At 38.1% G+C, this 10543-nt stretch overlaps 2 protein-coding genes across 2 annotated transcripts; one reads left to right on the forward strand and one right to left on the reverse strand.

The window, feature by feature from the left end:
* The first annotated feature begins 478 nt into the window (after nucleotides 1-478).
* On the forward strand, nucleotides 479-2741 carry LOC117636029 (triphosphate tunnel metalloenzyme 3). Its single transcript, XM_034370455.1, has 2 exons — nucleotides 479-1393; nucleotides 2504-2741. Exon 1 carries the CDS (start codon nucleotides 759-761, stop codon nucleotides 1386-1388), a length of 630 nt encoding a protein of 209 aa, XP_034226346.1. The 5' UTR covers nucleotides 479-758; the 3' UTR covers nucleotides 1389-1393; nucleotides 2504-2741.
* Nucleotides 2742-3036: 295 nt separating this feature from the next.
* LOC117636103 (phosphopantothenoylcysteine decarboxylase subunit VHS3) lies at nucleotides 3037-5647 on the reverse strand. Its single transcript, XM_034370563.1, has 4 exons — nucleotides 5473-5647; nucleotides 5265-5386; nucleotides 3755-3813; nucleotides 3037-3660 (listed from the first exon to the last, which is right to left on the reverse strand). Exons 2-4 carry the CDS (start codon nucleotides 5376-5378, stop codon nucleotides 3315-3317), a joined length of 519 nt encoding a protein of 172 aa, XP_034226454.1. The 5' UTR covers nucleotides 5379-5386; nucleotides 5473-5647; the 3' UTR covers nucleotides 3037-3314.
* Nucleotides 5648-10543: the final 4896 nt, after the last annotated feature.

A 10543-nucleotide genomic window follows, 5' to 3' on the forward strand; every position in this document is an offset into this window, starting at 1 on the left:
CATGATGCATGTTCTGTTTTGAAATGGAATATTATACCTTATCAATGTTATGAAGCAAGTAATTCCGAATGCATAAAGTGCCCTGATCCGAAGTTGGTTCGATCGTCTGAGTAAAGGAAAGAACAAATAAAAGATAAGTTTTTAGTTTAGAAAATAGATCGTTATTAAGAATTTCTTGATTATATGCCAACTCTCTTTCCAGCTGCAATAGTGCTACTGCATGTTCTTGTTGAGCAATGGAGGGATTTAACTGGAAACACAACTTCATTGGGCCTCTTACAATTTCATAATTTTATTTTCTGAATCTTGCTCTCTCAGCCAGCCAAGTCCAATGGCTTGGCATCCTCAGGCCCCAGCCCATCTGGAGTAGAGCCAACCGAGTCCAAGCCCAAAAGATAGACACCGGGCCCAACCCAAAGAATGATTGATGGGCTATAAGACCCATTGACTCACAAGTCATATTCGAAACGTATAAGGCGCGTTCGTTCACTGGATATCCTAAGTGTTGAAATTGCCGAAATGCTGAGGCGAAAACCGACCAAGATCCAACTCAAAATCGAAGACAAAGAGGAACTCGAAGAAGCTCGCAAGCGCTCCGCCGCCGCTTCCGCCTCCACTACCACGGCGGCCACTGCTCTCCTCCACCACCTCGACCGTCCTAAAGACCCCTCCTCCAAAACGCACCGCATCGGCCTCCCTTCTAATTGAAAGTTACGCACCCCAAACGCCAAAACATAACTCCATACACCCGCCGTATTATGTCTCACATTCTCAAACCTCTAATGGAGGTTGAGGTCAAGCTTAGGCTCCCAGACGCCGCCGCCCACCGCAAAGTCACCACACTACTCGCGCCGTTCCACGTCAGCACACACCGTCAAGAGAATCTCTTCTTCGACGGCCCCAAAGCCGAGCTCTCGGCCCGCCGAGCCGCACTCCGCCTCCGCTTCTCGGACCGAGCCCCTCTGTGCGCCGTGACCCTCAAGGCTCGAGCCGTATTGGTCGACGGCGTCAGCCGAGTCGAGGAGGACGAGGAGGAGCTCGACCACTCGATCGGTCGAGCCTGCGCTGACCAGCCGGATAAGCTGATGTCGGCGGAGTCTAGGGTTTTGAGTAGGGTGAGAGAGGAATTTGGGGTTTTGGGGTTTGTGGGGTTGGGAGGGTTCAGGAATGTGAGGGATGTGTATGATTGGAAAGGCTTGAAATTAGAGGTGGATGAGACAAAGTATGAGTTTGGTACTTGTTATGAGATTGAGTGTGAGAGTGCAGACCCTGAAGGGGTCAAGGAGGTGCTTGAGGGCTTCTTGAAGGAAAATGGGGTTCAGTATTCCTACTCGGAAACATCAAAGTTTGCGATTTTTCGGGCTGGCAAGCTACCCCTTAGTGAGTGAATGTGGTAAGTTTCCTGATAAGAGTGTTTGGATTTTTGTTTCTCTATGGAATGTTTGTTTATGTGATCATTCAATGAGGGTTTTTGAGGATTTTGATGGCATCAAAATTCAGTTTCTGCTTTTTTATTGACTTTGTGGGGGAATTACGTGTTTGGATGTTTTATTGTTGTCATGGAATGTATTTTTTCAAGTGATTTGAGAATGCGAGGCATAAGAGAATTTGGATTGCCTTCACTTTTGATTTTATTCTTGTTGAGTGAACTCTGTTAATTTGGATTATATTGCCGTGTTTTCTTTGAAGGATTTGGTTTTTTTCGTTTGCTTGTTTCATTGTCAGATTGGTTTAGAATTGATATAGTTGCATTTACGATGAAAAAGTTTTGAGGTCCATTGCTGATTTTCCTAGTTGTATATCCCATATGACTGAATAAGAATACTTTCAGCTCTTTAAAATGCTGCTATGGCCTTGTGAGAAGATTTCATATCTTGTGGCTTTTTCCTTGTTTTCAGTTTTACATCAAGAATCATCCTTTAATGTTGAGTTTTTAAGATTACTTCAAACAAGAAGAGAGGTGACCGTGTTACCTGTTTTATACTTATACGTTTCCTAGTTTCTTCATCAGTCAGGCCTTTGCCAAGTCTTCATTTGCACCCTTGAACCTAGTTATTGATTCTATAATTGTCATTAAAATCTTCACCACCTTTGATCATTGTAGTTTACTTGATCCAAATAAGTTTTTTTTTCCTTCTGGTTTATAGCCATTTGTTTAAGTTTCTCAGTTTGATTCACGAGTCATCATTCATCTCATTTGTAGCTCGGTTAACCTTCTTTGGTTTTATATGTGTTTAGTTCCTCCTCAGTAGATCCACTTTTGTCATTTGGTGGCCAGACTGCAATTGTCGGTTGGTCAGTGTGCAGTTTCTGGCATCCTCAAATATATGTAATAAACAAATTTTGTTGCCATTGTCATTATTATGATGTGTTTCTCATTCATGCCATTGCAACCATGTTCTGTCTCTTTTAAGCTTAAAAATTTGATGGTTGAATGCAAATTCTTGTTGAAATGAAAAGCAATAATTCCATATTACCTTACCGTCCTCTTTGGTTGTTGAAGGAGCACAATTGGAGCCTTTACCAAGTGGGAGAAATGCTGTGATGAAGGAAGCAAGGATGAAAGTCAGAACCCCTCGAGACCAGTGATTTCTTCTTCTGCTCCAATCCAAGCTTTTCGTAGTTTCTCATTTTGTTCTTGTAAAACTCCGTTAATCTCTTTAATTCCCGTTGTTTGTAATGAATTGCAATAATATCATATTATATTTTACCATATGATGAAAGTGCTTCTGTTTGTTCATTGAAAATGTGAGGCCCCATGCCTCAACTCATCGCTTTTGTTTTTTTGTTGATATCATGGGCACAGTTCCGACGAAAAGGAAATTGGGTACAAACAGATGCTGGATTAGTTCATAACTAGAAAGGTACGGTTGGAAAACACAAGGGCTAGATCACCCATCACATTCACATCCATGATCTTAACCATCCTTAAATTGAAATCGCGCCCTTATCTTACCAAGCTCCCAACCATGTACTGTGTAGTTCTTTCCGAGATAACACAAGAAGAACCAAAACAGTTGGGTTCTAGGCATCATATCAAATTAAACTTGAAGATTCCCAATTTCATATAAATTGATCCGTCCATGTGAACATAACCCATTAGAAAAATAGCTGTTTAACACAACATACGAAGATTCTCTCAATACTACATCAAACAGGTATACCATAGATAATCAATAACACTAGAGGTTCATTCAGAACGATGATTGTAAATTATACCCTGACCAAACTGACAAGCTAAATTCGGCCTCACTACTGCATAACACTCCTGCACGAAATCAGAACACAAGGGCAAAGGATAAGGACTCCTATTCTCACTTCCGCCTTTTAGCAGGTGGCTGTGGAACCTCTTCCTCTTCATCCTCATCTTCTTCCTCTCCATCCTCATCTTCATCATCATCACCATTGTCATCTTCGTCGTCATCATCCTCATCCTCATCATCACTTCCTTCATTGCCATTGGCTTCAGGATCATCCTCAGGATCCCCTCCTTCATCTTCCCCTTCTTCACCTGAGAAGTCCTCATCTCCTCCCTCCTCATCATCCTGGTCATTCACATCATCATCATCTTCGTTGTCGTCTTCATCATCCTCTGTATCACTAGCATCTTTGTTTTCCGCACAAGGTTTTTTCAATTTGAGAAGTTCTTCAAAAGGAAACCTGCAGACGGAAGCAATACTCGCCCACTTAATTGAATGTACCCTAAAAAATCAATAGTGCAAGTACTGGATGAGCACAATTAGAACATTATTACCTTCCAGTGACAGCAGTCAATTTTGATGCCATATTGATATCATTTATCACCGATCCAGTCTGAAACAACGTTAACTAGTGTTGGTGAACAGAGTATACAAAGAGACAACGTAACAAATAAGACAATTCATTCCTTTTCATTTTAATCCAATAGAGACCCAATCCTAACAAGAGAGGCTATTTCAATTAGGGATACAGAGAGTATAGAGTAAAATTTCATTAATTGCTCTCAACAATATATATACCATACACAGCCCTGTCGATGAAAATGGAATCCAAAAGGGCATTTAACATACAGCCGATAATGCTGCAGGCAACGGCCAGCAACGCAAAACAAGTTCTCAAAATACACATTATAACTTATCAACAATACCAAATCTGGTCGACAACAAAATTAAAACCCCCCAACACAAGGCCTACATCACTCAATAAAGTGATAAATGAAACAAACTTTAGCCACATGTTCAGTACTAAAACTACCAAAAATTCTGTCAATGCAAAATCCAATGCTACAGCCCACCCACAATTACATTTTACATGATATGAACGATGGAGAGTGCTCATTTGTTATCTTAGAAGCAGAAATGGCAACACCATATCTGCAATGTCTGCGCAAATTTCTTTGCTGCAATCTTCTGTTCTCATGCAGGGTTCTATTATGTCCTTTTGTTACCTACAGCTCTAAGATTAAAAGAAGCAAAAGGAATTATGGCCACTCAACATATTAATGCAACCACAGAAAATCGCATAGTTTATGAACTTAAAGAAACCAGGGCACATGAAAAAGATTAAGAAAGGTATTGTGTGCTAAAAAAACTATAAACCAAGAGCATTAGGAGCTCTAAAGAAAACTTCAAGAAATTTGTAACCATCAGTTGTACATCAAAGCATTTGGGTATAGTATCTACACAGGTTTTTAAACAAGCAAGAAGAAACCAAAGCCACTTTAACACGAAGTTACATTTACGCAAGAATTAAAAAAAAAAGGATTCACAAGAAAACCAACATTTCCTAGCACCTGTATAAGTAAGTACAGGTTTCAGAAAAAACAATACTGCATGCCGCACAAACAAATATTAAAATTATGAAAATTGTCACAAATCAAATTAGAAATCTAAAAACTTCCAAAAAGTTCTTGTTCACAAGCAATGAAAAAAAAATAGCCAACAGAAAAGGTTAGTACTTCACTACAAACTCTCACAGTTAACGTCTTAACCAAAGCAAGCATTTCTCTCCCCAAACAACCTAATTCACACAACTGTCAAACTTCAGTCCTTCAACTAATCAAAAATTAATTTTTCAAACTTCAAAACAGTAGTAATAGTAAGACAAAGGCCAACTTCCGAAACATAAGTTCAGTAATAAAGAGATGCACGCTATTAAGATTTCAAACTCCAAAAACACAACAAAAGCATGGAACTTTAAAACTTCAATCGATGTCACAATTTGCCACCCAAACTAAATTTGACACACAGAGAGAAGAGAGAGTGAGAAAGAGAGATGCTATATACCGCCAAAAGCAGCAGAGCAAGAGAGTTGTGAGCAACAAGAACAGTGTTGACCAGCATTGCTTCCAAAAGAGTTCCTTCCCACATGCTCTTTTTCTCAGAGGCGTACAAGCCCATCTTCGTTGCTGCAAAAAGAAGCTCAAAATACACTAAAAAATAGACACAAAAAATCAGAGCAAAAATTGCACAAAGAGAAAGAGAGTGTGTGTGCCTGTGTGAGGGACAGTGAGGGAAAGAGAGACACTGTTTTGAAGGGTTTTCTGGGTTTGGGGCAAAAGGTTTGGTCCAGTTAGGATGAATGAATCCACTGGAGTTTGGTCCGGTTAGGGTTTTTGTCACTGGATTTGCTACTGCCACATCAAACTCTTTGCTTCCACGGCAGATAATATATTTATGTTGAATAATTGCTGATTAGGATATTATATTGACTCGTTCGGCACTGTGAATGTCGTGGAAGTAGTGAAAACTGTTGTGGTTATAGTACTTTTGTGAGTCCGTTTTTTTTTTTTCTTTCTCGATTTGACTTTTAAGTTTTGAAGTAATTGGAAAGCTTTCTCTCTGGATCTAGTGTCAGAAACCAAATGTCATTGGCCAAAAGCAGGATTCGCTGCTTCTCGGACCAAATGTCATTGGTCCAATTCAAATTCAAAAAATTGCTTTTATAAATCCCCAGTCTTTCTTCCAATGAAGAAAACTAATCGACAAGAAGGGTGTTTCTTTGATGTTTATTTAAATTTCTAAAAGTTATTTTTTTATTTTTTTATTTAGAGAAACTAGCTCAAGGGAATATTACAACTAATAATAATAAAATTATTCCAACTATGAATTTAATTTAATTTTTTTAATAAAAGAAAGTTTAAGAAGAGATTGGCTACTCTCATTACCAGCGTCAAGATAGACCCATTACGTGTGACACCCAATTTTCAGCTGCTACCGATAAAGATTTATGTAAGAAATTATAAATTGGGAACCAACGAGGACTGATGACAACGGAACTCGAATACTGGTGGAATTACACACGGTGCAAGGACCTTACAAACTAACCCAACCTTCGCTGGCTAAATATGAATTTATTTATATAATTAGTTGAGATCACTTTCTATAAAAAGGTGGTAAATTGTTTGATTTTATTACTTTTTAGGACACCTATTACTTTAATAGGTCCAACAACATAAATATTTTCTCTGGCATGAAAAAAAAAACCTACATAAATATGTTTCAAATTTGCAAAGATTTAATAACGGGCTTGGATCTATTATTGGGCAGAATTATGTGGACGTAGTCCCATTCTCAGAGTTGGATTTCTTTTTCTATCCATCAGCCCAACAGAAAACACAAGAAGCTAGCGGCTCAAAGGAATATTACCAATCGAGCTAGTCCATTCATCCATGTCATCCGGCCAACATGCAATGTAGATGAAGCTATCTTCCACCAAAATGTACAAAATAAGAAGTGCATGAAACGAAACTCTTTCGTGGAGACGTCTTTGCTTTGTAGGTAGTTTGTACGAGTCCATTATAAATAATCTTTGTTGTGTTTATAGTAAATCAAGAATTATATACTGAAGGCATTTAGATATGCATTATCAAATGAATATCGATGATGCAATGAATTAAAGGGCTCTATCTTTTAAGTTAGATAATGATAAATATTTGGCCTAATGATAAAAGTTCTCTATCTTTTAAGGTAGAACAATTCATGCAAACCTCTATAATTACATTACATGGGTATGTGCGTAGTTTGAGGAGTCTATATATGTGCGAGCCCCATTGATGACTTGAAATCATCTATCATCACATCGATTGTTTTGTCTTGTGAGAGAAGAAAGTGAGAGAGAGAGAGAGAGCCAAAATGAGGGCTCCCATATTTTTCATTTTACTGCTCTGTATGTGTTCTAGGGTACGGGACGTGAAAGCTGAAGCAGTTGTTAATGTTCAAGATTAACAGTTTCCTAACATTCAAATTCCACCACTTTCTCCATGTGGAAATGGTCTTAGCCCTCCACTTTGTACTCCCCAGCAACACCCCAACAGGCCTCAGTATCCATCATCTCCGGAACATAAAAATTGCTGGGAAAGATGCCTAACAGATGATTATTGTTCATATGACAGAGAAGCTTATGAATCTAGAGGCATTAAGTGCTATTTTTATTGCACCACTGTCACTTACAGTGGCGTGGATTGTTCTACCCCAACACCGACTCCATTTAACAAAGTCTTAAACCATACTTGTACTGATGATCATGGTGCACCTGTTGCCAAACCCACCCCATTGCCTTCTCCACCTGCTGCTAAACCTAAGCAACCACCCTCTTCTCTTGCAGCCAAACCCACCCCGCCACCCTCACCCCCTGTAGCCAAACAACCTCCTAGCAGTGGAAGTGGTGAAGATTGTTGGGAATCTTATAATTATGCATCTGGAAGTGGATGCTCTAAGAGCTACTCCAGCGGTTGCCTTTGCCGGGACAGGAGAGAGCCCAAATCGCAGGTTGGCATTCCAGCGGGCCTAAACTGCCTTGGCAGTAGCTAGGTTCTAGCAAATCGGGGCAGCCCAAAGGCAAAAACAGCCTGGGTTGTTGCCTAGGTTTGCTGATGTCAGCAACAAAATTTTTTTTTATAAAAAAAATCTATAAAAATTACTAAATATTTTAAAAAAATACTTAGTCATATTCTTCATTTCTCACACCAAAACTCTATAAAAATTCATCTCCTCATATCTCATGTGAATAGTTGTTTCCATGACAATGAGTGGAAACACTACAAGTTTTTGTAAGGCCTGCCACAATTCACGTGAATAGTAACAGCCATTACCTTATCCTTGCTCTTGCCCTTTGCCATGACAAATGGGTGAAAGTGCTCTAATGGACAATTTTGCGAACAGACTATCGAGACCGGCATCAAGTGTGTCAACAGAGTCCAAAGCCTTACCGAAATGTCATCAACAATAGCTGCTACAATCAGCATCCTTGATAAATATATTAGCATTGCTTTTGGATGAATCAACTCGTTGTATTGCCTTTCAATATAGGCTTAATTATTGATATGCCCCCTGTGCTTCATCGAAAATCTCACTTTGCCCCCTACACTTCAAACTGAGTCAATATGCCTCATGTGCTTTATTTTTGTGTCCCCCGTTACCCCCTTCTGTCAGTTTGGTCAGTAACATTGTTAACTTGCTTACGTGGCATGAGTATTTTAGATATTTTAGCTATTAAAAATTTTCAAATTTTAAATTAAAATTTAATAATTAGAAAGTTCTTTAAAAAGAAAAAATTAAAGCCCCTAGCACTCGAATAGCCCCACCACCACAACAACCCAACCCTTCCCCGCCGCCCCCAACCTATGGCCACCACTCCACCATTTTTCAAATATGATATCCCCACCCAGGTGATGCACTCACCCCAAACAATTAATAACAATCAATCCCAACCCACCTAGCCACTTTCAACCCCCAACCATACTCACCCCGAGTTGACACCCCAAATCCATACCTAACCTCACAAATCCAATCTGCCCCAAGCCACAGCCATCCTAACAAATTATCCGAACACCAAAACCCTAAGGCGCAATAACTTCTCTTATCTTCTCCAACTGGGTTTGATTTGATTTCATGCTTGTCATTTTCACATATTCTCTATGCAGCCATGAGGGTTATGCAATTGTAGTTTATAAACAGTAAACACATATTGAAGAACTTTATTTTGTTTTTTACTTTTTTACCATGGCGGAGGAGGAATCAAGGTGGCAAGATGGGGAGGGAATGGTAAGCATGGGTTGGGGGTGGTTGTTGGCGATGGGGAAGGTTGGGTTATGGTGGTGGGGGGCCATTCGAGTTCTAGGGGATTTCTTTTTTCCCTATTTTCTAATTTATTTTATTATTAAAATATTTTAAAACTGTTTTAAAATTTTGAGAATTTTTAATAGTTAAAATTACTAAACTACCCATGCCACGTCAACAAGTTAACAATTTTACTGACCAAACTAACGGAATAAGATAACGGGGGATGCAAAAATAAAGCACAGAGGGCATATTGACTTAGTTTGAAGTATATGGGGCGAAGTGAGATTTTCAGTGAAGCACAAGGGGCATATCAATAATTAAACCTTCAATATATGTTATATTAAAAAATTTCCATCAATGGAAGAAGAGTTTATTTTTATTTTTATAATATTTAATTTGTTGAGATAGTTGGAATAAGAATAGAGCGCTGCTAAACAAACCCTAAAATTAACTGAGTACACCCTACTACCAAACTATTTATTGAATTACTAATTTATCCTAATATAAAATGACCCAAAATGATATATTGAATTGTGAAACAAATAAAATTTTAATAAGTACACATTACTCACTATATTCAACCATTATCAAACATAGGAAAGTCTTTGTATTACTTGGTGCTCACGAATAACGCAACGAGTACTAGTTTATGATTGGTATTACGAAATTAAAGATTTTGATGAAACCCAAAATTTGAAAAGAGTGCACATATTCATGTAAAAAGAGAAATTTGGTTTAGAATTGGTATTAGAGTGTTGTACTATGGCTATTTTGCTAGTTAAATAGGGTGTACTTGGTTAATTTTATATTTTGATTAAAATATTAGGGTTAACTTAGATTATAGGATGTACTCAGTTAATTTTAAGGTTCGTTTAGCAGCACTCTAAGAATATGGTCAATCTCTATTTTTCTTTATTTAATATAATATTCTGGATGTCTTTCCCCATGAATTTTGCCAGCCCAGCAGAGCAGCATTAATTCATTCATGACTTGTGATGCTTTAATTTCATTTTAGGTTCTTATTAAAAAAAAAACTACAAGTTGTGTGCTTGGATCTGGATGAAAAAATAAATTAAGGGCTGATTTGTAATGGAGAGATTATTTAAATTTTAGAATATGAAGCTACTTCAAAATTTCCAGAACTTATTTTTTCATCAGGTCCAAAAACTTTTTTAAAATTTAATTTTTATTGCCCTTTTAATTTTTTTGGGTATCAAATCAAGGTCTGAACTCACATTCACGGAGTTTTTTGGTTGATGTACCCAAACATTATTTTACAAGTTTATGGGCATAAAATAAGATCCAGAAAAATAATGACACTATTGATTTTAAAAGGTGAAAATGAATCTATTGTGTAGTGATTTAGAATAACTACTCTTTTAATGCGTTCGAGTCCTCAAATTCGTCTAATGTGCAATCGTGAAAATGAAGATAAGAACGTGGGGCCCGGTACCAAAGAGAGAATGTGGTGCTTTCATTTTGGTAAGTGATTTCAGATTAAA

The sequence above is a fragment of the Prunus dulcis genome, chromosome 7 (assembly GCF_902201215.1).
Source record: "Prunus dulcis chromosome 7, ALMONDv2, whole genome shotgun sequence".
NCBI classification, from domain to species: domain Eukaryota; kingdom Viridiplantae; phylum Streptophyta; class Magnoliopsida; order Rosales; family Rosaceae; genus Prunus; species Prunus dulcis.

What these genes read in the sequence shown, in the direction of transcription:
- LOC117636029 (XM_034370455.1), top strand. Translation starts at nt 759, where the DNA reads ATGTCTCACATTCTCAAACCTCTAATGGAGGTTGAGGTCAAGCTTAGG.
- LOC117636103 (XM_034370563.1), bottom strand. Translation starts at nt 5,378, where the DNA reads ATGGGCTTGTACGCCTCTGAGAAAAAGAGCATGTGGGAAGGAACTCTT. An exon ending in TTGCTCTGCTGCTTTTGGCG is followed by an intron (nt 3,814 to 5,264) that starts GTATATAGCATC and finishes ACGTTGTTTCAG; the next exon opens with ACTGGATCGGTGATAAATGA. An exon ending in TTGACTGCTGTCACTGGAAG is followed by an intron (nt 3,661 to 3,754) that starts GTAATAATGTTC and finishes TTCCGTCTGCAG; the next exon opens with GTTTCCTTTTGAAGAACTTC.